This window comes from Pseudochaenichthys georgianus, chromosome 6, assembly GCF_902827115.2.
Source record: "Pseudochaenichthys georgianus chromosome 6, fPseGeo1.2, whole genome shotgun sequence".
Lineage (NCBI taxonomy): Eukaryota > Metazoa > Chordata > Actinopteri > Perciformes > Channichthyidae > Pseudochaenichthys > Pseudochaenichthys georgianus.
Window position 1 is genome coordinate 36291594 of NC_047508.1, and position 26900 is coordinate 36318493.

A 26900-nucleotide genomic window follows, 5' to 3' on the forward strand; every position below is an offset into this window, starting at 1 on the left:
ATTCATGGGAAACCCTAAATGGTTGAGCACCCTCTATGAAACGTCAAGCTACCCCACAGCACCCCCAAAAGAAAATCTCTGGCACCGCCACTAGTTTATGGATACGACCTCTAATTTATTAGAGTTAATCCCTGAGAAGTTACGTTTGTAAATGTTTTTTTTTTATGTATATAGTTTGTACATGTGCAATACATTTGTAACACTGCACACATCAAATTCTCCCCTTACATTCAAGTATAAACTCCAACCTGCACTTCAAATTCGATCAAGTAAAGACAAGCTGGCTTCTGACAATTATCTCATCATATTAAGAAAGTGCACCAACGTGCTTCCCCTCCGAGCTATATTCTGCCAAGCATTTATCTCAGTGATGTGATGATGTGCAGTCTGTTGTGGAAATATCGGGCCACAATGAGGGGAATAACATATACATGTGGAAAGTGCTTGGACGCGAGCCCGACGGAGATTCTAGTCAAATGTTTAATCTATCTGACAGCAACAAACTCCATTCCTTCGTGGAGTGACATGCCTCATCCTGCTCAGTGTGCACACACACACAAAAACACACACAAATGATCAATCTCATCAATCATGTACGTCCAAACTGGCAGAGTAATATACAGGACAGTGATTGAGTAGAGGGAGATTGTGATCTATTTCAAATATGTTTAGCTTGTAAGGCAAATGTAAACAAACATAAAGGTACGGTATGTATGTGCACAGGTACAAACACACCTTTGTGGTCTTTTTCTCGCAGGTGTTGGTGAACAAAGAGTCACAGGCTCCTTGGTCTTTCGCCATGTTGATACCAGTGGTGCACATGTTATCTTCAAGCACTGTCACACAGCACTGCTCCTGCACTATCCTGTCAGCAAGAGGAAAAACACAAAACACAGATGGTGCATTTATTTCCAGCTCTGTACGTCCTTGGTGCAAAACAACGCTGCCTTAAAGTGTATCCCATTAAAATCAGCCTGAGGCAAGCCTGATGGGGATCTCAGAGTCGAAAATGTGTGAATAAATGGGTTCAGTGAGAACGCTATGGATTAGCATAGTACGTGTCTTCCGCAATGCATACGTGTGTCAGGGGATCTTGCAGTGGGTCTTGTATCTATCCACAGTTAATCTGGCATGAAACTGAATCTATCATCTTGATTTGCTTTGATGGAAATGCAGGACTGTGTGCATGCTGACCTCTCGTGATTGTGGGGATTCACTATTTATTTGACTGTTTTATACCGTCACTTCTTTTAACAAGCCGTTAGGGATCGTAACTTACGTAAACAACTGCTTCTTTAGCACAAAGCATCTTCCTGGCTAAAATATCAAGGCTATACCTAGTGTGTTGCAATCCACATTTGTTGTTTATCTGATATGCATCAAAAGGTTTGGTCTGATTATCTGCAGATTCGATCATTTATATTCCAAGTTAGACACGAGACAAGATAAATAGCCTATACATCAAAATGGTGTTTATCTTTGTTGCCATCTTGACTGTAAGAGAGCCATAAGGGACCATTTAATGAGATTCAACTGTTCTTTGTGTGGAAAAGGAGCAACAGGAGACACACTTGGCAGGGATCTTAACTCTGTGAGCACTTTTCTAATCCACTACTGACGTCATTGTACTCTAAACTGTTATGAGCAGCACTCTCAGTTAAAATCAACATTTCAGTCCCAAGATAGTGGCCACCTCCACATGTAGCTTTTAGAGGAATTGATCTTATTATAATATCATAAAAACAAACCACTCCCTTTGGATAAGCATGATGTGTCCTGTGAGAAACGTTGACTAACAGTTGCCGGTAGATACAGTTTGCTTTTGGTAAATGACATCACCGGGGAAGAACCATGATTGAGAAACACGTTGTTACTGCAACTCCTCCTGGACATCCGACCTGATCTCAAATCTGATCTCGGTGCTTATGATGATCGTAAAGTTCATATCTCTGCAGGGCTTTAATAAAACACTGTATGACGATGATACCTGCGTCAAAAGCAATGTCTGGATTAAGCACAGCTGCTCACACGAGACCACTATTATCAAGATATAATGTACGTGTCAGTTTGATCAGATTTCATTGTATTGTCAGCAAGTGCTTTCGGATCAGTTAATACTCTGTCTGGAAATCTGTCTCACTGCGATGATACAACACAGAAAGAAAAAGACGACTCACTGCTCCACTCTCGTTTCCGAATAGCCTCTTTATCTACTCTTACCAGAAATATTTTTTCCAAATAAACTACTACTGATCTCAAATTCACATCAAGGCACACGAACCTTTTAAGGACACATTGGTGCTCTTGTTTTTCTCTTCCATCATCTTTTTTCTTCCTGTGGTATCTGAAGTAATCGTTCAGATTTCCTGTTATTGCCTCGCTCCATGCTCACTCCATGCTGCGTTTCACCTCGAAGGTATTTCCTGGGTATTGAAACAGCCCCTCTACTGACCCCCCCTCACCCCTTTTCCACCCCGCACCCCCACAAACCTCTGCCCTTTCCTCTCTTTCCCTCACACACTATAATTTAGACACATTTGGGATCACTTGGGGTGGCTACGGTAAATGTGTTTGCCATCAGTGTTCACAGCGGCAGATCTCCCCGGCTTATGGTCCCTGAACCGGTGGCAGCACACCCTAGGGTTACCAGCAGGCCCGTTATTATCCCATCACTATTACTGTTTCCTGCTCTCACGTGAAGTGAATAATGTGCTTGGAGATTTACAGGAGTAAAGACGGTAATAAAGCAATCTCATATTAAAGGCCTTCAGACATCCCATTTATGGTACGGGGCAGATCCCTCGGGGCCAATACTGCATAAGCTTCTGTGGTGCTGATAGAAAATGTAAGATTGTGACAAATGGCGCTGCATTTAATGACTTGTAAATCTGAATAAGCCCCAGACTGGTCTCCTGAGCGCTCTATAAACCGTATGGTGTATAGATTTGCGGTCAGTGAGAGCAAAGTGGCGGATCGCTCCTGCTCACCTGCATGTGGTGTACTCGGAGATCAGAGGGAGGGCCGCACAATCTTCGTTGTTGTTCCCCCGGCTCTGGCCATCTTTACAGCAGCCCTCTATGGACATCTGCTCTATTCCTACAAACATTGAAAAAACAACAAAAGGTGTGTGAACACAGGTAGGAGATTTGTGCACTTCCGTTCACTATGCACTCTGACGGGGACATTTTTATATGTTTACCGCATTGAGGGGACCAACATAATCACTGCAGGAGATCGACCCCATATGGCACACTGTTGCCTCTGCTATTATCACATCAGTCTAGGCATACTCACATGGTGTTGAACCCTCACCTATAGACTAGTTTTGTTCATGACAAAACAAAGTATAACAAATAAAACAGTCAAAGCATTGGTTAATGACATTATGGATTCTTGTTTTTGGCAAAAATACATCTTGCTGCAAGGTCAGACTTAAAGGTGGGGTAGGTAAGTTTCAGAAACCGGCTCGAGATACACTTTTTGTTATATTCCATGGAATGCTCTTAACATCCTGATAGCAATGAATCTTAAGTGCTTTGACAAAAAATCCATAAAAAAAATTTCATCTGTAGAAGCCGTAATACTGTAAAAAGTACAACCAATCCATTTAGCCGGGCCGGTAGATGGCCTACCTGCCTGTCAGCCTGCCATCGGGGCACAACCTTATCTCGTGCCCTCATTGGTCATGTGCACGTTCGTGTGTGTTGGAGGAAGGGCTCTATAAGGAAGTGGCAGATTTTCTCCGGTTGTGTATTTTCAAATTCTAGCGATCTCGAGCCGGTTTCTCAAACTTACCTACCTCACCTTTAAGGAATATAAGGATTTTGAAATGTAACCATAATAAAAACAGATATTGCCGCTGTCCTTCACGGTGAGTTACCCTTTCTCCTCAAAAACTAAATTCAAAATCTGTCAGGCCATTTTAATTACCCGTACGCCTTTTTTTTGCCTGGGCAAGGAATGATGGATATGTTGTTGCAGACACAAGAGAGGCTTTTCTTTTACTGGAGCAACACCAATTCTGTGGTTATCTGGCTGTTTATTCGTGTGTATTAAAGAGCGTGGAATGCCTCGACTCTGTAAACAACCAGCCGTCCCAATCACATTCATTCGCCTGTGGTTTGTATGCTCTGCCAAACGTGAAATAGTTATGGTTCCTTTTACTTTCGTTTGCCTTCGGCTCAAACCAGGATAAGTGTGCCAAATTGATATAAAAAATAAGTCCTAGGAGATTGGAAAAAAGAAAACAAACTCACCATGAAACAAATGTAATCGACCCATTGTAATAGCATATGGTGTTGCTGGTTAGAGACACAATGCCCTGAGTTTTGGGAAATAGTGATTGTGAAATGCACTGAACAAATCCATCTGTGTGAGGCACAGCGTCTGCCGTGAGCAGTCTGGCAAGAGTCAACAACTTCAGATAATAAGTTAAATTACGTTAGGAGGAGGAGGACAAGTGTCTGGAATAGCAGTCCTCGGTTTTATGGATATGCCTTCTCCCAGAGGGGCAGGAGGAATTTTATTTTAACCAGTAAATCAAAGACGAAGCACAAACAGGAATAATCATCACAAACAGCATTGATCATGTTTGTAACAACACAATGTAAGCATTGCAATCAAACTCAATTTCTCAGAATAGCTGGCAGGCTTCAGCCCAGAACTAAGTAGGGGCAAGACACAACAACGACTAGGGTTTATTTTTTTAAATCAACGGGTTGTTTTCTGAAGAAATGGAGTCACTTCCCAATTGCAATAACCATTGTGACCACTGCCACTACAAAAAGGATGATTAAGCTGGCAGAAAGGAGTGAATTTGGACAGAGGATTTATTACTCGACTGCCACATTAGCTGACTCACTACTGACTTCTGGAATCTGGCATATCCCAGAATCCTGTAGCCAATAAACCTTGCAGCAGCTGGATGAAATGATGGCATTTTAAAAGCTTTTCACATCAGCTTACCAAGTGGGCCATCGCACATTCACTCTCTCTCTGTGTCTGTATGTTAGAAACCTCAATCTGCTTGCAGAGGAACACCAGGATGTTGCACTAGGACTAAGGATTTTTTAGTGCCATTGATGCCTAATACAGTTTAGGTGTCAAAGAATATATTTCCATTGGTCACACTGCTCTGTACTAGAGGGTCCTCGCCACAGTAGCACTCTGCTGATAACTAACTCTAAACCACAAGGCATCAGGGAATCATTCCAACGCAACCACGTTCTGCTGATCTTGCAAACGTAAATTGAAAGACCAGAAGTGTCTGTTTTATCAAAAGAGGCCGAGATGCAGTCTGCCCCTGTGCTCCGTCTCTGTGATGCATTGTCTGTCTGCAGAGGGCTGATTTCCATCGTGGATGGCGGTGCTGGTTGTGAGGGCCACTCTGACTTGGCAGAGCAGCACATGGCTTGCCTGTGTCTAGACGCCTCATGTAAACAAGGCTTAATGATCAACTGGTGGAGCTCCGCCCAGCCAGAGTGGAGGGCCTTATAGACATCAAAACAGAAGGGTGCATTTCCTTTACAGGCTGCACTACAGGCTTTTATTCTAGAGCTTTCTTCCAATCTTATTGATATAAACACACTTACGAAGCTGATTTGTTTCTACCTACCTAACTTCCAACCTACTTTCGCCTCTATCTATGTATCTGTCTATCTTACACACGGTTACTTTTAGGAGTATTGGTCGAGCTGATAGCTGACTGAATTTGACTCCAAACTGACCGTGAAACGACCCCCTTCTGAGACGGCATCTTGAGGAAAAGTGGCCCTGCTGACTGTGAAAGTTGCCCCATGTGTGACCAGGCAACCATGAGCATTAGGATCTGTATAAATCACCCTGCTGTGTCCAGACCACCCTGTCCCGGAGAGGCACTGGGTCGCTCTGACACCATCACAGCATACCAAGGCACCTGGCCTTTGACTTCCAGGGAAGAAATACAGAAACAAGGGCAGGGGGAACTAATAACTTCAGTTAAAAAATATCATTTTAACACTCCTTGTGTTGTGACATCATCTTTAATCACTTTCATTCCAGGCTATAAATAAAATGAAAAACAAATGATAATGGCACAGTTTACTTTATATTGTATTTTCACGTAATAAGATAAAAATAGCCTCTGAAATGTTCCTTACACAATGGAGTGTTCTGCAAGGGGTTTATAGCTACTAATATCACTACCTAGATTTTAAGTTGGCATGCAAAACAATGGAAACAGAAAATATCTTATCGAAGTACGAGTGGTTAAATGTTATATATCATGGCATAATGGGATATTTAATACAATAGGAGAAGTGCCACACTTTGAAGCACCCAGCTTTGTGGACTGTGCTTTCATCACATGCCCTGACTAGTCCTGTGGCAAATGCATCACCTCCCCGGATCTCACTACTGCCTCATTAACACTTTCATATCTTATTGTAAATACCTTCATACATGCATGTGAAACCGTATCTTGCAATATAAAACCCACCCACGCCAGCATATGATACTCACACCGTTCTTTGGCACGGTTTGTGTTATGTACACTTAGAAAGGGTCTTAGCAGAGTCATACAATAACTTACCTTGGCCAAGAAGAACTCCAAACAGAGAGCACAGCAGAACGACACGCGGACCCATTGAATGAAAGGAGATTTGACTCGAGGGTAAAAAGAACTCCGAAAGGCTGGTTATTGTGAAGGATGTGCAAAAACAGTAGCGCTCCTTCAAAGAGAGGAAGAGGGACTCCGCAGGAGTGGACAGAAGTGGATGTGATGGAGCTGAGAGAGTCGCAGTTACAGCTTGAGTGCACGAGCGAGCGTCCAATTATGACACCGTGAGGGGCGGGCTGGGGCCACAGACAGACTTATTTGTTATTTCTGTTTCTAAATCTTCTGTGAGATTTTGTGAGAAACCGTGATCTCATTTACTGAAGAGGGTAAGGGCCACATGTGTACACATTTATTTAAGAAGAACTGACCAAAGCTTTTTTTTCTGAGATTAAAGTCAGAAAGTACGGAAGAGGATTAGGGCCCCGTGAAAAAGATATGCTGGGGATGTGAAAAATAAAATGATTTTTTTTGTTTTGTTCTGAGAATAAAGACAATTTGAATTCTGACTAAAAAGTCAGAATTCTGACTTTTTTCTCCAAAAAAAACAAATATATATATAAAAAATAGATATTTGTGTGTGGCCATAATCCTCTTCCGTAAGAAAGAAATCAGAATCTTGACTTTAAACAAAAAAAATTGAACATTTTCAGACAAATACCTGATTGTTTTTCTTCCTCAGAATTCTTATTTTTTGTATCCAGAATTGTTTTTCTTCTCACGTGGCCCTAATCCTCTTCCTTCCCTTACATTTACAATAAACTACATTACAAATATTTTTTCCAATATATATTTTACTTACACATAGGTTTTAACACTTAGAAGTTAATTTATACTGTAAGTTATTACTAGATTCGGACAGGAATGTTTGCACAAAAAGCCTATCCTTCTAAAAATGTTGTATATGATTGACACATTTATGTGTGTTGGAAAGTAGAAGACCTGAAATACTACCAAGGGAGATGCTGAAATATCTTTTATTGCCTTCAGGAGGAATTGCAAGTGACTTCAGGCTACTGTGTTGTAAGGTATGCATGCACACATGGAAATTGTCTTCCCATCAATGGCAAAGTAGACTTTTTCTGTCTGTGACTAATGATTGTGCTGATTACTCAACATCTGGAGCCGGTTTCGAGTTATTTAAAAAAATCTCTTGCGGCTATGTCCAGACTGCAAGCCTTGAAACCTTTTTGGATATCTTAGTAAGAGGAAATAGGGGGAATAAAGAAATAATAGATTGTCACTGCCTCTGTCTGCACATATCTATTTATTCACTTCTACATTTTCAGCTCACTGCACCTTAAAGAGGATGATCAATCAAACTGGCTTTGTGCTGTTTCATACTCCATTATATTTAAATACTTATTGATGATGTATCTGCGTTCTGCACAGAGGTAGTAAAGGTCTCTCGTCCAAGCTGATCCTATTTTCTCTTCACTGAAGTTCACAGCCATACCAAACAAAATGAGGCATTTTCCTTAAAGTTAATGAATTGAAGCTTTTGTATCAGTTCCACACAATGTGGGCAAACCATCAGCCAATGTGATCATGAACTGTGAAAGGAAGCCACACTTGCCTGCACACTAACACACACATGTCTACAGGATTTGGCAAGGAGCGGAGAAATAATTGCTAGACTGCATTATAAACATTTTGTACCAACTAAAGCCCTCTGCAAATTCAATCAGTCTACTGATTCTGGGCATGGTGACAGCGAGAGGTTAAATGATCTTCTAATCAGAGCCACATGTCTCCACCACCAGTCTAGCCAGTCTAGAAACATCACCCAAGACTTGATACCAGGCATACAGGAAAGGCCACAAGTATATGGCACTTATAAAAGGGTAACTGCACTGTGTCAAAGTAAATTGAGTCTCCATCTCTGCTCAAACCATTCTACTCTGAATGATTTAAGTTTAAATATCATGTTATTTTTCTTTCTTATTTGGAAGATATCGCTGTCTTTGTAATTATTGATATCCAGGATTATTTGTTCCCAATAAAATCCACTTGAAATAAATCGCACTGTTGGGTGGAAGTGAGCTTGTCCAGAACTTGAGGGAGTAATCCGTCTGTCTTTTACTTTACACTTACATTGTAAAGTGAAAACCATAGTTTTTATATCTATCAACACTTATAATGCCACAGTATGTGATTTACTCCTGAAAAACAACAGCATGATGGTGTGTCATGGATTGGAGTAGCAGTTTGTTGCATGTTTATGTTAAACACTTAGCAGGACGATATAAAAACAGTGTTTGGACGTGTAGGAAAACACTGTTCACAAATCAAACCGGAGAAAGTCATGTCAAGTATTGTACGTAAAACATGCACACTTTCATGGTCCTAGAACTGTGCCCTATGTTAAGGAGACGTTTGCTATAGCAGCACAGATACCACTCCTCTGGACATTTATCAGTAACGGATGTGGCACCCCCCCTTCCTCTTCTCTATGATGTAACAGTTACATCCCAAGGCACTCCTTTACTGCTGTCCTTAATCTTATCTTAGCCTGAGTGTATGGAGGTGATAGATAATAGACCGTTAGAGGTCATGTATGCAGAAAGCCCTAAATAAGACCCATAACAGCGTTGAGCTTGAAACCTGGCTGGATAAATCACTGTGAATAACTGAGGGCAACTTCCAGAAACTACCATCTCCAATCTACATTTGGGTTTTAACGAAAAACAGCAGCGTGAGATGACCTCTTAGCTCATAGGTGGAGGAAATTGGAATGGCATTCAAACAGTGTTAATCTTGTTGTGGGGGGTGCAGTACAGTTCCTTTGAAGCTCATCAAAGCTTGTCCTGCCACGTCTGTGTCAATCACCCGAGGGCCACTAACACAGCGAGGCAGCCAGGGGCCGGCCCTGTGGGGCCCAAAGGACCGGGTGCTGTTAGTCAACACAACTGTAGGAACTTATTAAGGAGGAAGTGGCATTGCTTAACTTTAAAGTGTGTTGGATTAAGAGGAATGATATTAAAGTAGGACATTAATTACCATGCATTTATAGAGCCAAGGAGGTTTATGTGGAACATTTTTGGTTACCCTTAATCATACTCAGATGCAAACTAACATGCTTTTATTTTACCCTGTACACACCTGCATGAAAGTAGGTTTGTTACTTAATCCTGTGGTGTGGAAAGAAATGCTAGTGAATTAAAATGATCTTTTATCTTACATTTGCCATAACCCTTATTTAAAATAAACATAAATAGAAGAGAAAATAACATCTATTTAGACAAAGCAGAAGTATTGTGTAACAATTTGACAACGTAAATCGTTTTGGGTTTTATCAAACAGCTTTGACTCCATTGTTTTTCTTGACGGGCCTCGTAACACATTTTATTCCACATATGAAAAAACATCAAAGCTGCATGATTATCATCCTTCCGCTGAACACTGCTGTATTTACACATGGAGAGCTGAACAGGAAAAACACTCGAGACATAACCACAGTGTCCAAGCTCAGAGCTAATGAATGTATTTAACTTGAGTAAATTGATGACTTGATCTCGTAATTTAACCAGAACAAGACTGCTTACCTTAATAGCCGGTTCCGCTTTACCCTGTAAACACCCACATGTTCTGCATGTATGTACATTGTGCATACATCTTATTATTTATGCCTGAAGTAATAGCAGCCATGTCTTTGAATTCAGTGTATGCAACATTTGCCATGCAGCTTGGTCCAGAAAATGTAAGGAAAAAGAAAAGGAAGGACAAATGTGTTGTGGCCTGAAGATGATTGTGTATCGAGTTCAAGTATAAAGTTGAACACTCCAAATATTAGCTGGTGCTGGCAGTGTTTTTGAACGTTTCAAAATATGTCTTTCTTTCATACTCCTCCCCCCTCTCCACTGGGACAGATTGGTGTATCATGGGAGTCTGGACATGGATCCTTTGCATGCTGGGATTTGTGGTCAAAAGATGAGAAAAGACAGTCAGAAGGAGCAGAAGGCATCATCTCCTGTTTGATTTCTGGAAAGGTCTGGTCAGGGAAGATGCTCTTCAGGTATTCCTCAAACTGCTCTTTAAGCTTTCCGCCCAGCTTCCTGCCCTCTGCGTCCACCTGCCATGCAAGTAGAAGTATATTAGCAGGTGAGGGGAACAAAAAATATATTTTCGACAACTATTTCCACAGTACCTGATTGAGGACAAGCTTGATGTCCGACACAAACTCTGCAGGGCTTTTGTAGCACAGACTCTGCTTTGCTTCCAGTCGTTTTCTCAGAGCGGAAAGATGAATCGGTCCTTTTATAGTCACCCTGTTATTAGCACATACCTACAGTATTTAGAAAGGGAGAGATAATAAAACAATAAATAATAAACACATGAGTAATATCTCGTATAAACTATTACATGTGTGCACAATCGGTAAGGGATTTTTAACACATTGTGTCATGCAGATCGAGGTAGTTCAAGCCAAAAAGGTGCACTGCATTAAGAATAACAATTACTACAAACTCTGTGTCAGCAGGACAAATTCCTGTATATTTATAAAACTGATTAAAAGTTGCATAATGTCTCTGTATTTACTCATAAATACTGCATTTTACACCTCATTAGAATTACAGTCACAGTAACTCTGTGTGACATTAATCCTGTGAACTTTTTGCCCGTAGTCAGCAAAGCTTCCAGACTCACCGGGGGGGATACAGGGCCTTGAAGGTCTGAACTCAGCTTGCTGCAAAACAAGTGCAGCAACAGCCTCTCACACTTCTGCAGTGGTGGAAAAAAGACAATTGACTTAATGTACCAGGGGATGCAAACTCATCAGGTATGAAAAAGGTGACAAGGATCCGATCCCCCGACCCCACAGAATATCAGCTTTAAAATGAGGAATAACAGGATGTTAGCCGTCAGAACAACTAAAGCAGCAGTTAATAATAACAGAAACGTTAAAGAGTCACATCTAATAGAAATATATAAGCATTTATTTTAATTGTGTCAGTTTATCATTTTGGCAGCACTGTTGAGCATTTTGAAAATGTATTTCCATGCCTCTGTTCAAGGCTTAGTCTGGCTTATCTGTATAGCCACTGGTGTAAAGTAACTAAATTCATCAACTCAACAAGTACTATACTTGGGTAAAATGTTGAGATACTTCAATGTTTTGCTATTTTGTTCTTCTTCTCCTCTACAGTTCAGAGGTACATGGTGTACTTTTCCTCCTCTACAGTTCAGAGGTACATGGTGTACTTTTCCTCCTCTACAGTTCAGAGGTACATGGTGTACTTTTCCTCCACTACTCTACAGATGTGGATGAATGATGTGAAATATAATCAAGTGTTAAATCAGACTTTAGTTCCACCTGAAGTAAATCCACAAGCTACCCTGCAGTCTACAAAGTCATTCAAACTAGCTGCACCTTTACCAGCTTTGAGAACCCTTTCATGATCAATCATTATAAAACATATCAGATATATTATTCTGAAATGGATCAATCTGCACAATGACTACTTTTACTGTCGCTACTTTCACTATATTTTGATGATCCATCCATCCATCCATCTTCTCCCGCTTATCCGTGGTCGGGTCGCGGGGGTAGCAGTTCCAGCAGAGAGCCCCAAACTTTCTTTTCCCTGGCGACATCAACCAGCTCTGACTGGGGGATCCCAAGGCGCTCCCAGGCCAGCGAAGAGATATAATCCCTCCACCTGGTCCTAGGTCTACCCCTTGGTCTCTTCCCAGCTGGACGTGCCTGGAACACCTCCCTAGGGAGGCACCCAGGTGGCATCCTAACTAGGTGCCCGAACCACCTCAACTGGCTTCTTTCGACGCGAAGGAGGAGCGGCTCAACTCCGAGTCCCTCCCTGATGACCGAACTTCTCACCTTATCTCTAAGGGAGACACCAGCCACCCGGCGGAGGAAACCCATCTCGGCCGCTTGTATCCGCGATCTCGTTCTTTCGGTCATGACCCATCCTTCATGACCATAGGTGAGGGTAGGAACGAAAATGGCCCGGTAGACAGAGAGCTTTGCCTTCCGGCTCAGCTCCCTTTTCGTCACAACGGTGCGGTAAAGCGACTGCAATACCGCTCCCGCTGCTCCGATTCTCCGGCCCATCTCACGCTCCATTGATCCCTCACTCGAGAACAAGACCCTGAGATACTTGAACTCCTTCACTTGGGGTAAGGACTCATTCCCTACTTGGAGTGGACAGTCCATCGGTTTCCTGCTGAGAACCATGGCCTCAGATTTGGAGGTGCTGATCCTCATCCCAGCCGCTTCACACTCGGTTGCGAAACGATCCAGTGAGTGCTGAAGGTCGCAGACCGATGAAGCCATCAGAACCACATCATCTGCAAAAAGCAGTGGTGCAATCCTTAGTCCACCGAACTGCAGACCCCCCCCCCCACGACTACGCCTCGAAATCCGATCCATGTATATTACAAACAGGATTGGTGACAAAGCGCAGCCCTGGCGGAGGCCAACCCTCACCGGAAATGGGTCCGACTTACTGCCGAGGACCCGGACACAGCTCTCGCTTTGGGAGTACAGAGATTGGATGGCCCTGAGTAGAGACCCCCTCACCCCATACTCCCGCAGCACCTCCCACAGTAACTCCCTGGGAACCCGGTCATACGCCTTCTCCAAGTCTACAAAACACATGTAGACCGGATAAGCGTACTCCCAGGCCCCCTCCAGGATCCTTGCGAGAGTAAAAAGCTGATCCGTCGTTCCACGACCAGGACGGAATCCGCATTGTTCCTCCTCAATCTGAGGTTCGACAATCGGCCTGACCCTCCTTTCGAGTACCTTGGAGTAAACTTTCCCGGGGAGGCTGAGTAGTGTGATGCCTCTGTAATTGGCACACACCCTCTGATCCCCCTTTTTGAAAAGGGGGACCACCACCCCGGTCTGCCACTCCTTCGGTACCGTTTCCGACTTCCACGCAACGTTGATGAGACGTGTCAACCATGACAGTCCCTCAACACCCAGAGCCTTCAGCATTTCCGGGCGGATCTCATCCACCCCCGGGGCTTTGCCACTGTGGAGTTGTTTGACGACCTCAGTGACCTCCCCCCGGGAGATTGGCGTTGATCCCCCGTCATACTCCAGCTCTGCCTCTAACATAGAGGGCGGAGTTGTCGGGTTCAGGAGTTCCTCAAAGTGTTCCTTCCAACGTCCCAACACTCCATCAGTTGAGGTCAACAACGTCCCATCCTTACTGTACACAGCTTGGATGGTTCCCTGCTTCCCCCTCCTGAGGTGTCGGACAGTTTTCCAGAACAACTTTGGTGCCGCCCGAAAGTCCTTCTCCATGTCTTCTCCGAACTTCTCCCACACCCGCTGCTTTGCCTCGGCCACGGATGAGGCTGCTGCCCTTCGGGCCTGTCGGTACCTTGCAACTGCTTCGGGAGTCCCCCGGGATAACAAATCCCTGAAGGCCTCCTTCTTCAGTCGGACGGCTTCCCTGACCACCGGTGTCCACCAGGAGGTTCGAGGGTTACCGCCCCTTGAGGCACCTAAGACCTTGAGACCACAGCTCCCCACCGCGGCTTCGGCAATAGAGGCTTTGAACACCGACCACTCTGGTTCAATGTCCCCAACCTCCACAGGAATGCCCGAAAAGCTCCGCCGGAGGTGTGAGTTGAAGGCCTCCTGAACTTGGGCCTCCTCCAGACGTTCCCAGTTCACCCGAACTATACGTTTGGGCTTACCAGGTCTATCCAGAGGCTTCCCCCGCCACTCGACCCAACTCACCACCAGATGGTGATCAGTTGACAACTCCGCCTCTCTCTTTACCCGAGTGTCCAAAACATACGGCCTCAGGTCCGATGATACGATAACGAAATCGATCATGGACCTTCTGCCTAGGGTGCTCTGGTACCACGTACACTTATGAGCATCCTTATGTTCGAACATGGTGTTTGTTATGGCCAATCCATGACTAGCACAGAAGTCCAGTAACAAACCACCACTCCGGTTCAGATCAGGGGGGCCGTTCCTCCGAATCACGCCCCTCCAAGTGTCTCCATCATTGCCCACATGTGCGTTGAAGTCTCCCAGCAAGACTAAGGAGTCCCCTTCAGGAGCCCCATACAGGACTCTTTCCAGGGTCTCCAAGAAGGCCGAATACTCTGAACTGCTGTTGGGTGCATAAGCACACACAACAGTCAGAGTTTTCCCCCCCATAACCCGCAGGCGTAGGGAGGCGACCCTCTCGTCCACTGGGGTAAACTCCAACAACGAAGCACCTAACCGGGGACTTGTGAGTATCCCCACACCCGCCCGGCGCCTCACACCTTGAGCAACTCCGGAGAAGAATAGAGTCCAACCCCTATCCAGAAGTAAGGTTCCAGAGCCGACACTGTGCGTAGAGGTGAGCCCAACCAGATCCAACTGGTACCGCTCCACCTCCCGCACAAGCTCCGGCTCCTTCCCCCCCAGAGAGGTGACGTTCCACGTCCCCAAAGCCAGCTTCTGCCGCCCGGGTCTGGTCCGTCGAGACCCTCCGCTTTCACTGCCACCCGTCTGGCAGCGCACCCGACCCCATCGATGTTTCCCGTAGGTGGTGGGCCCGCGGGACAGAGAAGCGGAGGTGTTGCCCACGTTGCCTTTTCGGGCTGGGCCCGGCCGGGCTCCGTGGCAAGCCCGGCCACCAGACGCTCGCCGACGAGTCCTCCTTCTGGGCCTGGCTCCAGAAGGGGACCCCGGGCTTCCTCCGGGCCGGGTATCCTCACTTCTTGTTTTTCCTTTCATGAGGTCTTTTGAACCAATCTTAGTCTGGCCCCTTGCCTGAGACCAATTTGCCATGGGAGACCCTACCAGGAACACAAGGTTCCAGACAACACAGCCCCCAGGTTCATCAGGGCACACAAACCTCTCTACCACGGTAAGGTGCTGGTTCTTCAGAGATGATGATAATACTTTTAATTGAGGAACATTTTGAATGCAGGACTTTTACTGTAACCGAGTATTCCTACACTCTGGTACTTCTACTTTTACTCAAGTACAAGATCGGAGTACTTCTACTTTTACTCAAGTACAAGATCTTAGTACTTATACTTTTACTCTAGTACAAGATCTGTGTGCTTCTACTTTTACTCAAGTACTTATACTTTTACTCAAGTACAAGACCTGAGTACTTCTACTTTTACTCAAGTACAAGACCTGAGTACTTCTACTTTTACTCAAGTACAAGATCTGAGTACTTCTACTTGTATTCTAGTACAAGATCTGAGTGCTTCTATTACTCAAGTACAATATCTATACTTATACCACCTCTGTTTATACCCTATGAAAAAAACTATTAGAAAACGAAGGCTAAAGCTAATGTTAGCAGATAGTGACAATGTATGCTAGTTAGCTAGCTCAACGATTCATTAAATAATATTGAGACAGAAAAACTTCTCAGTGCACATCACACTCTGCCGCTCCGACAGGGAGCTCTGCTCTGAACACCTGAATGGCCCGTTCTAACAGCTGTTCACCAGCGGTCCAGTCTGTGCCACAGTGACTCCGGACCGCACAGTTAATATTAACGAACGCACCCGTAGGTAATGTAGCTGCTGAAGCTAGACCCTCATCGCGGAGCAGCAGAGCCTTATTATACATCCATGAGCAGAGCCGACAGGCAGGAAGACTCGAGCACACAGCTCGCGCTTCATTATAATATATAAAAAAAGAACACCATGCGTGTATGATGGCACATAACCAACACACTCTCACTCCATAATCGTCCAGGAGTGACGTTTGGTCAGTGTCCGTGGCGTGCAGTTGTGACGCTCCTAGGCTCCGTCATAAAAGGGACGCAAATAGCTTTCAACTGATTGCAATGTATTCCCATCTGCGGCGGGATTTGACGCTCATGGAAGCACGGCATTCGTTTGTGTTGGCTGCCCTTAAAAGGCAATGTGAGCGTCCATTCCCATTGGATAACGGAGAATTGTACACCCGGAAGTAAGTATTCCTCTTACTGTCGATTGATTTTACAGTGATATCTGCACTACTCATCGACTAAAAAACACCAGAGTATCCTTGTTGATTACACAACATTGATTGGTTTAAATTGTGTGCAATGCTTTTGTATTTTTCCCCTTCGATTCGGAGAAACACATTTTTTTTTTTTTACATAACAGCTCGCGGCCGCAGATTACTCCGGGTCCCAGACCCCCCCATACCCCAAACATATTCGTATTGCAGATCTACATGAATCACACAAACAACCTATTTTGAATTCAAAACGGCTAATTTCGCCGAAAGGTGACAAGTTTGCATCCCTGATGTACAACTGATAAAGAATATACAATTCACCGATCTATATAGTATATTGAATCTGAATACGTTTAACATGACCAGGATTGCTTCTCAGAACGTATCTGATGCTGATCTACTTTAAGTCCAACACCAATTTATAGCTGTTCTAATACAAATAAAAACACATCCACTAAAACACACTGCGTCCGGCAACATATTGTTTTTTATATGCCTCAAACTATTTTAAGACCCTCCATTTTAAACAGAATTGCACAAATGTAATACATTTGAGATTTGTTACAATACTACTATCAATTCATAATGTTCTTGGACTACATAAAACAGCTGGTCAACAGTACAACTAATATGGTTGCTGGGCAAACAGTGCTACTCAGTTTCACTCTCTCACAACCTTAAAACTTGAAAGGTGGTTTGTAGTTTTGTACCTGATGGCGCCTGCTAGCTGTGGAAAGCTTTGTTCGGTAGCTTACAAATATTTCCAACAGAAGCGGTGCTTTTACCGTTAAGAACAAAATAGAAAGATATGATGCATAGAAACTAAAGCCACTTTCTTCATCCATATGCTACTGTCCATTTGCGGTGCTTTGTGTAAGAAACACCTGCTTCTGTTTGGGAGAATTGTAAAATAATGTGCCCTGTGTTCCAATGCATACCAATTAACAAGGAAAAAGTGAGTTTGTTGGCCTAGCCAATGAGTGAGCTAGGATTCTGAGTGATTCCGTCCAATGACGGAACAGGAGTGGGGCGCTGTAACGATGCAACTATCCTGAATGCACATAGTAAGGTGGGGATAGAGACAGAATTTGAGCATTGAGCAATATTTTTGGTAAAATATGACTAAGGATGAAACGACAAACTTCCAAATAAATACAAAAATGGTGAGGTGAAAAGTTTCCGAAAGAAAAAAAAATGGAGCACTGACTCGTTTGTCCACAGGGTGAAATCCTCCTTCAGAATCTGGCTCCTTCTTCACTGTTTTGGCTTCAGGTTCGCAGTCATAATCCATCTCTGGCACCAACAGATCACGGCAGAATGAGCAAAACCATTTCCCACTGAAAAGAGAAAGTCCAGAGACTCAACACAACAAGCCAGTAAGGGAACATATACACCAAGTGCATAATGCTGCTCTCAGATGAAAACCTCACACCGAAAACAGCCTCTTTCTTAAAGCTAAAGCGTTCTTATTTGTATAAACACCGAAATCAAAAGAAGGGGTTTTCATCTGAGACCATGAATACATTAATATCCGCAGTCAGAGCTTGCCTGGGAGATTTGAGGAGAGTTGGAACATGGCAGGAAAGGTGAAACCTCCTGGGACACTGATCACAGCTCAGCAGCTCTCCGCCTGTCCCACACGCAGCACACAGGACCTCTTTAGAGTCCTCCAGTGGGGCTTGGTCTGCCTGCTGTTCTCCTCCCAGGGTACGGATGTGATTTTGAGCATTAGTCTTACTCTGGTCCCGCGGGCTGCATGGAGGCTGTGAAGGACTATGGGGGTTGTCACCTGTGCTTTGAAGAGGAGCACTGATTGGGGGTTGGTCACCTGTGCTGTCAGGAAGGCTGGCTCTTTGATGGGTTTGGAGCTGAAATCCACAAACAGAGAAAAAAATACTTAACCTTGGTGGTAAGGCCACAGACCGTTTTATATGTCCGATAATGTATTCTAACTCACGTTGAAGTTGCCATTGCTTTGGGTTCTACTTCCAGATAAAAAGGCTTAGAAAATCTTGCAAACCACTTATGTTTCTTGCTTTGTCTGACAGATCATCTCTGCATTTTCAGATCAATAACTCTGGTAAGTATACAGTGTTATGGCAACCAATAGCATTTACAGTTATCAGAGATGGCCAAATTATAGTAAACTGTTTTCCTTTAAATCATACACTGTAAGTCCAAAATGCAGTCTTGCTGCAGTAACAGGCTGAAGATGAAACTAAAATTCTCAACTATGGCAAATTTATAATCAATAGATTGTAATAATAATCTATTTTCTGCTTACGTAGCCACTCTCATCATCTGGCTCATCTTTGATGACTATGATGGGCCCTGGTGACAACCTTCTTCTCTTCTTGACAGCTGAGCCCACTGCTCCACTGGCCTGATGTGTTTCTGGAGGTTTCCAGGTAACAATGCTTGGGAGAAAATAATGAACCAATCAAAGTCAAATCAAAATTCACTGGAGAGACCAACAGCACAAAGGGACTGGGGTCATATCAAAGCAGCACTGTTTTAGATTGTCAGAAGCTGTGCTTTTGTGTGTGAGCAGATGTGTCTTTACCCTGGTTTCTCCTCCTGGGAAACGGCAGCGTACCCTGGTGAATTCTGCTGTCCTTGCACTTGAGAGAAATATAAAAATCTGTTTTGATTTATAAAGAACACAGCAATACATACAGTCTGAAAATGTAAACATGACAGATGGCACACACATACCGTTTATGTGTTGAAAACATGGAGGCAAGCCCTGGGGATAGTTTGGTTTCAGCATGTACATCGGACCACCTGAATCACTCCTCCTATTCAGATATGTAGGCTCAATCTAAACACATCATTGCATGTTGTTTATGTTGGGGAAATATTTTCCAAGGTCCATAACTTTGACCCAGTTTATCAGTTTACTACACTGTAAGCATAATATATATCAATATACTTAATGGATATATGGATTCACTTGCCGTCTGAGCTGATTGAGGCGAGCTGACACCACTATTGATGGGCAGTGGTGTAATATGGGTGTAGAGAGGTGGAGAGGAGAAGACTTCCATGGGTTTGGGTTGGTAGCTGCTTCCCATCCCCCTCAGAGGCTATGAGACAGAGAAACAGAAAGACGGATTGACTTGCTGCAATCATTTTTATCCAACATTCCTGTCAGCGGCTGCAAGCATGTGATGATGGATCTGGATAGGAAACAGTGCTCTTTCAATACCCTGTTGCTGCTGCGTGGGTTGACGCCCCCGGCAACCGCCAGAACAGAGAGGATTAAAGAATAAACCAAACACTCGGAAGTTTGAGGCTGATTTTAGTTATTTTGTTGGTTTATTTAATAGCCGGTGCAGCTAATCTTTCTCAAAATGTATAAAAACATTTAGCATTTAAATAAAATATTTTAATTTACTATGTCGAATGCAGTTTAGTTGGGATACACCTAAAAGGGGTGTACCGACTGATTTGAACACATTACACTACACTCAAATAACACATCACTATAAATTACATTACATCATTTAAAGGCCCGGAAAACCTATGTTTTTACAATTTGGTACGCAATAATAAAAAGTGCTCTGCCAAAGTCAGAACAGTTTTTGTTATCCAACATTTCGATACAAATCTGATAAATCTATATCTTATGACTCACCTTCTGGTTGTGAAATGTAGTATTATACAAAAAAGCAGACTTCCTGTTTACTTAAAGTAACTGACTTTAAAGTATCCTAAATCTCTCTTTAAGTTGTTTGCACAATAGTTAAGAGAAACAAATGAGCAAACCCAGAAAACAAACTAAAAAACGACTACTGTCTGCTTCAAGAAACACAATCATCGTGAGTATCATTAATTATATGTGATTTGAAGTGAAACTAGCACAACCCTGGTGCGGCTATAACATCTTGTTCAAATCAGTGTGACACAACGTATGTGTGCACTTCACACAGCAATATCGTCCTGTGAATGAGCCTACACTTGAGAGCTGGAACCAAAACACCCTGTGGAGTAGACTAAACAACTTGGATGACGAGATACTATCAAGCGTTTCTGTCTTGGGTCCACTCTCTGTCACATGTTGGCTGCTGTTGCACTGCCGATTTAACGGTTTGAATTTATAATTTTGAGTCATAAGCTTGTTTTACACTCAAATCCATCCATTTAACAAAGACTAAAATCCATCTTGACAAGGAGAGACATAAATTGCTAAAGATGGGAAGGCTGTCAGCTCTATTTAGGACAGAACCATCCAATGTCGGTGCTTGTTAAGAGGACTTGTCTGTCGAATGGACACACACACACACACACACACACACACAGAATTCACACACTAACCTGGGGCGTAAACCCAGGGCTTTCAAAGCTGCTCGTTGGGCTGACGTGGTTGGGAGGGGGCACCATGAACCTGCGGGCTGGTTGGGGCATCATACTGTGGGAGGGGGCGGGGCCTCCTTGCAGGGGCCCAGGGATGGTTCGCTGAAGTCGGACACTCTGGTACCACGTCCAGGGTGGAGGAGGTGGTTGGGGCTGCCAGTTGGCCTGCGGGTTTAGCTTCTCCACCTGCATTTGGAGCTGAGCCAGAGTGGTATGGGGTGCTCCCAGGGCGAAGCTGTGGGGTGAGCCTGAGGGGCCCAGCGCAGGGTGGGGGAGCTGATGAGGGATACCCTGAAAACTGCCCAGCTGGTGGCCTGGTGCACTCTCCACCAGTAAAGAGCCTGAGGGAACATACACACCAAGACAGCATGAGCATAACAAGCAGGGATACACATTACATAATACAGACAAAACTTCTGCAGAGGAATGTGGGAAAGAGAACGTTTGGGTAGATGGTTTGTGAAACTGTGGGGGTTAATAAGAGGGAAACCATGTCATGCTGTAATGACACTTTTCTCACATAAGTTATTGATTATACTTTTAATCCGTTGAAAATGTTTTGGATAAAGTGTCATTACAACATATTGAAAAATATCTTCAAATGGCTTGTTTTGACAAGCATCAAAAGAGTCAAAACTTTTCATGTGGATTTTCTTTTGGCAGACTTTTATAATATAGCAATATTTTATTACAATTGTCAGGCTACAGTTGAAACTGCTGCAGCTGAAGAGCATTTGGGCCCTTTAGGCACACCGAGCCTTCATCCATAAGACAAGGGGGAACCAACATATCAAGGGTAAGTTATGTCACTTGCATGCAGATATGAAAAGCCCCAGACATGGTATTGAAACAAGATTCAAATGGGATTTTTTGAAAATCAGTGTAACTATCGAGAGAGTATAATTATTTAATCATTGAGTTTTTAAATTAAAAAATAGATGTGGAACGTGCAGCTTCTCTGTTGGGGGATTTTGAGGCGAGACAGGAGGATTACGGTTCATTGTCCGCAGCACTCCTATCTGACCCTGTCAATATGGCATCTCCTGTGTAATGTATGTTGTATGTAATGCCCTGTGTATGTAACAATTTGCTGTCTTAGGAAGTCATCCTTGCATCCCCCCCTCCCCCATTATGTCTTGTTTAGTTGCTTGTTGTTGCGTGTTTTGTTGTTTTTTCTGTTATCTGGGGCAATGTCTGTGTGTATCTTATAACTGAAAAATAAATATATATTTTTAAAAAAAAGTAAAAAATAGAGACTCTTAAGTATCAGATTATCAGATAGACCTGATTGAACTAGCACGAGCATCATGCTGTTTCTGCAATGTTTGCATATAAGCATGGTCATGCCTGTTTAATAACTCATTTTGTGGAACTGATCAGCATGGCCTTTACCTTGTAAAACTATATTTTGTGGCAGTTGACCAGTCCAACAATAGTCTTAAAATGAGCCACTTACTTGTCAGTCATCTTAAGTAGAAGTTTAAAAAAATACTCATTCATAAAAAGGCCAAATAAAAACAGAGTCCAGACTAAACAAAACCCTTTTTCAGGGCTCTAGATTATCTTAATTTAGACAGATGTTTGTGTATGTCTTACCCAGATCTACATTCGAGGCCCAATAAGAGGATCGGCTCTGGAAGCGCACAGTACTCTGTGGTATAAACGACGTACTACATTTTGCCCGCAGGAGGTTTCCAATCTGAAACAGAATCTGCAACAGAAGGGAAGTTATTAATAATTTTCAGAGGAAGGCTCTTGTGCGTTACAACAGGCATATGTTCCCACTTCATCACGTCACAGAGACCACTCTCCTAACCGGCTTTCAGAGCTGAGCTTTTTCTGGGAAACTGAGATATGGATGATCAGATAAACCTTACCAAACGTTTACAGTACAACAGGGCTGTGCCCCCATTCCTGGCTGTGGCCCATTTGGTGAAGTTGATGACATGATCCAGGTGTCTGGATAGATAGCCGATGTCCTCCTGCTGTTTTCGTAGGACACTCTCATGGTCCTTTGTTACAGCCTGGAAAACATGAATAAGTGAACCTCTGCAGTGTTTAAACAGCTAGGGTATGAGCTCTTGGCCTTGGGGGGGAGACAGGTAACTGAGTTTGCAAGCAAGTAATGTTCCTTTAGAAAAAACACAGCAATCTTCAGCATGCAACATAGAAATAACAATGTTTTTTTATTCAAAAGCTTCTGTCTCACCTCAAGTTGATTAACTAGCATCTTGCCCTTCTTGTTTATCTCAAGAATCAAACTGCAGATAGATTTATCTATTTCGTTGTGAACTGTCGCACGGTTCTGATGAACCTGTCGGAGTCTGAAAAGCATACAAAAGTATTACAATTTGATAAATGAAACGGCACGTATTTACATATTTGGTGAAATCTCATTATTACTGGAGGTATGCATGATTACAGTTATTTGTGGTAATGAGACATGTGGAAGTTGCAACAGCAGTTCTATAAACTATAAGTGCGTTCCTCTTCGTATACATTTTGCACACTTGACATATCTTGTGGTGTGGGGAAATACATACCCATTGTTTATGGAGTTGGATACCTCTTCAATCATTTTCTGTTTCTCCTGCAGCCGATGGGTCATGCTGTCCATGTGCTGTTTATGGTTTTTATAAGCATCTTCAAGGAACTGGTAACTACTCCAAAAAAAAAAACATGAAGTCAGTGGATTCAATAATATAAATAGTAATCGTTCTTAATGAGTGATAGTAACCTAACTAACACACTGAAAGTCTTTTAGAGTGGATAAGTGGTTTATTAATGGTAGTAATGTAAAAAACTGAAATGTAAGAACCAAATATAATATATATTGTGTTATATTGTAAATAGTGACTATACTTGTGGTCCTTGTGCTTGACCAGCTGGCAGTCACGACAGGTCAGCAGGTCGCAGGTCTCACAGAAGAGCTTCAGCGGCTCCTGCTTGTGGATCTCACAGAACACCGGCCTCTGAGTCGACACCCCATGGACTTCTGGGAAACAATAGGAGAGCAGAGATAATTTCATTTCATTCTGGGAACCATACAAGTTATGTCTGGCCCTTAATAATAAGATGTGGGGTTATTGAGCAATATGTTCCATTATTTCATTGAGTGGGAATGTGTTTAATTAGCTCTAATTACTTTCTTAACTGGGTAAAAGGAAATGTCATCTATCGTTTAGGCCATTAAAAAAACGAGCAATGTTCGAGTTTTACCATCATTGCCTAATAGGCTTAAAGTGTATTTAAAGATAAGTAGGCCTAATGGTCTGTGTAAGAATGTAAAGTATTGTTTTTAAACTGCGTGCCAAACTCCAGAGGGTATTAACGTTATGACATATGCGTCATGTAAAGGGACTGTCCAGGAAGACATGAGGTTCAATTTAGAAGCATTTTACCCCAAAAATATGTTACAATATTAAAGCACAAGATTATTTACTTTTTCATTTCTTATTTTAAAGTTACTTAAAGGTGGGGTAGGTAAGTTTGAGAAACTGGCTCGAGATCGCCAGAATTTGAAAATACACAACAGGAGAAAATCTGCCACTTCCTTATAGAGCCCCTCCTCCAACACACACGAACGTGCACATGACCAATGAGGGCACGAGATAAGGTTGTGCCCCGATGGCAGGCTGACAGGCAGGTAGGCCATCTACCGGCCCGGCTAAATGGATTGGTTGTACTTTTTACAGTATTACGGCTTCTACAGATGACATTTTTTTATGGATTTTTTGTCAAAGCACTTAAGATATTCATTGCTATTCGAGCCGGTTTCTCAAACTTACCGACCCCTTACGGTAAGTTTCAGAAACCGGCTCGAGATACACTTTTTGTTATATTCCATGGAAGCTCTTAACATCCCGATAGCAATATCTTAATACAAAAAATCCATTAAAAAATGTCATCTGTGGAAGCCGTAGTACCTACTGTAAAAAGCACGACCAGTCATTTTAGCGGCCCGGCTAAAATAACTGGATGGCCTACCTGCCTGTCAGCCTTCCATCTGTGCACAAACTTATCTCGTGCCCTCATTGGTCATGTGCGGTTCGTGTGTGTTGGGGGAGGGGCTCTGTAAGGAAATGGAAGCTTTTTTCCCGCTGTGTATTTTCAAATTCTAGCGCACTCGAGCTGGTTTCTCCAAAATTACCTACCCCACCTTTAACTGTATATAATTGTATTTATATCTTTTATTTTATCTTTAATTGTATTAATCTCGAATCTGTGTGAATCTGTGCTGTCCTGTTTTTTATTCTTACCCTGTTGCTTTTTGAACTATTTCCCCACAGGGATTAATAAAGGTCAATTGTATCTTATTTTAGTAAATATGTAGAAGATAAAAGCGAGGGGAGGAGCCTGAAAGTACCTTGCGATACTTCTGCTTTCTGTCTGATGGTGTGGTCTTTGGTGAATTTGACCCTTTGGTGGGCCTCCACACAGGTGGCACAGAGGTATTCAACGCAGTCCGCACAAAACCCAGCCACCTCAGTGTTGTCATCACATGTCATACAGAGCTGCAGGAAGATGAGGTAAACATCAGAGGCTGATAGATTACAGGTGGTCAGGTATCATGCTGGGTCTTGTTTCGTCAAGCAAGTTCAATTATAATATTATCATTACAATCCATGTCAAAGTGGACAAAAGACAAATCAAAGCACCTTATTACCATAATGTTATCTTAATTACCTTATATACTGTTAAGTAACCCAATTGAACCTGTTCAAACGCCCAGGGCATACAACCTTGCTTATAATTAAATAATAATATATCCATGACCCTACAAACTAGTGACAAGGCTGCCCCCATATGGTAATGCATGTTATCACTAACCTGGACTGTCCTCTCCACTGTGCTGCTGGGAGTCTCAACTGAGTCCCTCACAAACACGTTGTCCATCACATCTACCTCCATACATTCCTGTCTGCACACCGGACAGCGGATCACATTCACTGGAAGCAAACATAATCACTCAAATTGGAAATGTGCTTTAATGAAAACATGAGAGATGCCACTTGATATGAAGTCGAAGGCAATCCATGTGTGTTAAATGTACGCACTTAAACACACTAGTCTTTATAGATCTACAGTGATTCTAGTGTTCCTTGCATGCAGTAAAGATTAGGACTATGTTATGGATCAATGGGTGATTGTTTGTAAACAGTGACTAACGTGGTTTGGTCGCGCTGTCCACCTGGGAGTTTGGCGTCTCTGCCATGGCCAAATTCCTCGAGGGCGAAGGGAGACATTTCTTACAAAAAGAGTGCAGACACGGAAGAAGTTTGGGCTCTCGGCTGTGAAAGTTTAAAGTGCAAACGGGGCAAGAGTCCAGGTAATTTTGCCCGGATGCAGCGGACTTTTCCTCCTGCACCTGCTTGCTCTCAGCTTCATTCTCAGCGGTGAAGGCAGCAGCATCCATCGCCTCCTGTTTTCCTGTGCGTACATCCATTTCAGTACTTTCAGCTTTCAAGGCTAGATCTCTCCGTGTGTAAAATATTATCCCACACAGATGAGCAGACCAGTCAATTTCCTCATATAGTTCGCGAAAAAGCACACCTTCATTCCCCCCCTACTCTCAGTCAGCTCATGTTTTTGTAGGATGCTAACATGTTATCTTCACGGAACATCGACAATATATCGACTGGAGCACAGACCTGTGGAATAAAAATAGAAAGCCTCCGTGGGGTCTCGTGCTGCAGATGTTGATAGAGGAGCTCTTTCAATCCACCGCACGCGCTCGTTGCTGCATGAGAGGGTGGGGTCAAATAGCGCGCGTGCTGATAAGAGAGAAGCAAGCTGAATGAGGATATTTAAACACTGACTCATTGTTTCATGTTTTCAAGTTAGTAATAATCCTTGTAGCAGCAGTAGTCGTAATCAATTTGTCCTAAAATTGAATGACTGTAAAAGTGTAGAGGTAGAGTTTAAGGTTATTATACCCTTTAAATGTGTCAAATTTGAAACACTTTTACCTCTAGGTTTTCAGAAAAACAAACAGTTCCAAACGTTTCA

General features: G+C 43.1%; 2 protein-coding genes across 3 annotated transcripts in view; both read right to left on the reverse strand.

Moving 5' to 3' along the window:
* fbln1 (fibulin 1) overlaps positions 1-6797 on the reverse strand; it is a 29346-nt gene extending 22549 nt beyond the window's left edge. For both annotated transcript variants that reach the window (XM_034085543.1, XM_034085544.1), the window contains exons 1-3: positions 6569-6797; positions 2988-3096; positions 736-865 (exon numbers count right to left, since the gene is read on the reverse strand). In XM_034085543.1, coding sequence (XP_033941434.1) covers positions 736-865; positions 2988-3096; positions 6569-6623 — 294 coding nt within the window. In that variant the 5' untranslated portion in view covers positions 6624-6797. The remainder of the gene's footprint in view (positions 1-735; positions 866-2987; positions 3097-6568) is intronic.
* A 2986-nt stretch (positions 6798-9783) lies between these two features.
* Positions 9784-26573, reverse strand: LOC117448320 (transcription intermediary factor 1-alpha-like). Its single transcript, XM_034085574.1, has 18 exons — positions 26061-26573; positions 25722-25840; positions 25258-25405; positions 23754-23886; positions 23435-23551; positions 23101-23215; positions 22769-22915; positions 22488-22602; positions 20853-21232; positions 19493-19621; positions 19251-19356; positions 19099-19156; positions 18820-18952; positions 18084-18403; positions 17743-17872; positions 11240-11314; positions 10740-10877; positions 9784-10664 (listed from the first exon to the last, which is right to left on the reverse strand). Exons 1-18 carry the CDS (start codon positions 26335-26337, stop codon positions 10431-10433), a joined length of 2874 nt encoding a protein of 957 aa, XP_033941465.1. The 5' UTR covers positions 26338-26573; the 3' UTR covers positions 9784-10430.
* Between the last annotated feature and the right edge of the window lie 327 nt (positions 26574-26900).

What these genes read in the sequence shown, in the direction of transcription:
- LOC117448320 (XM_034085574.1), bottom strand. Translation starts at nt 26,337, where the DNA reads ATGGATGTACGCACAGGAAAACAGGAGGCGATGGATGCTGCTGCCTTC. An exon ending in GCCCTGGGTTTACGCCCCAG is followed by an intron (nt 19,622 to 20,852) that starts GTTAGTGTGTGA and finishes TCTGTCTCATAG; the next exon opens with CCTCTGAGGGGGATGGGAAG. An exon ending in TTCACCCTGTGGACAAACGA is followed by an intron (nt 11,315 to 17,742) that starts GTCAGTGCTCCA and finishes CCACCACTGCAG; the next exon opens with AAGTGTGAGAGGCTGTTGCT.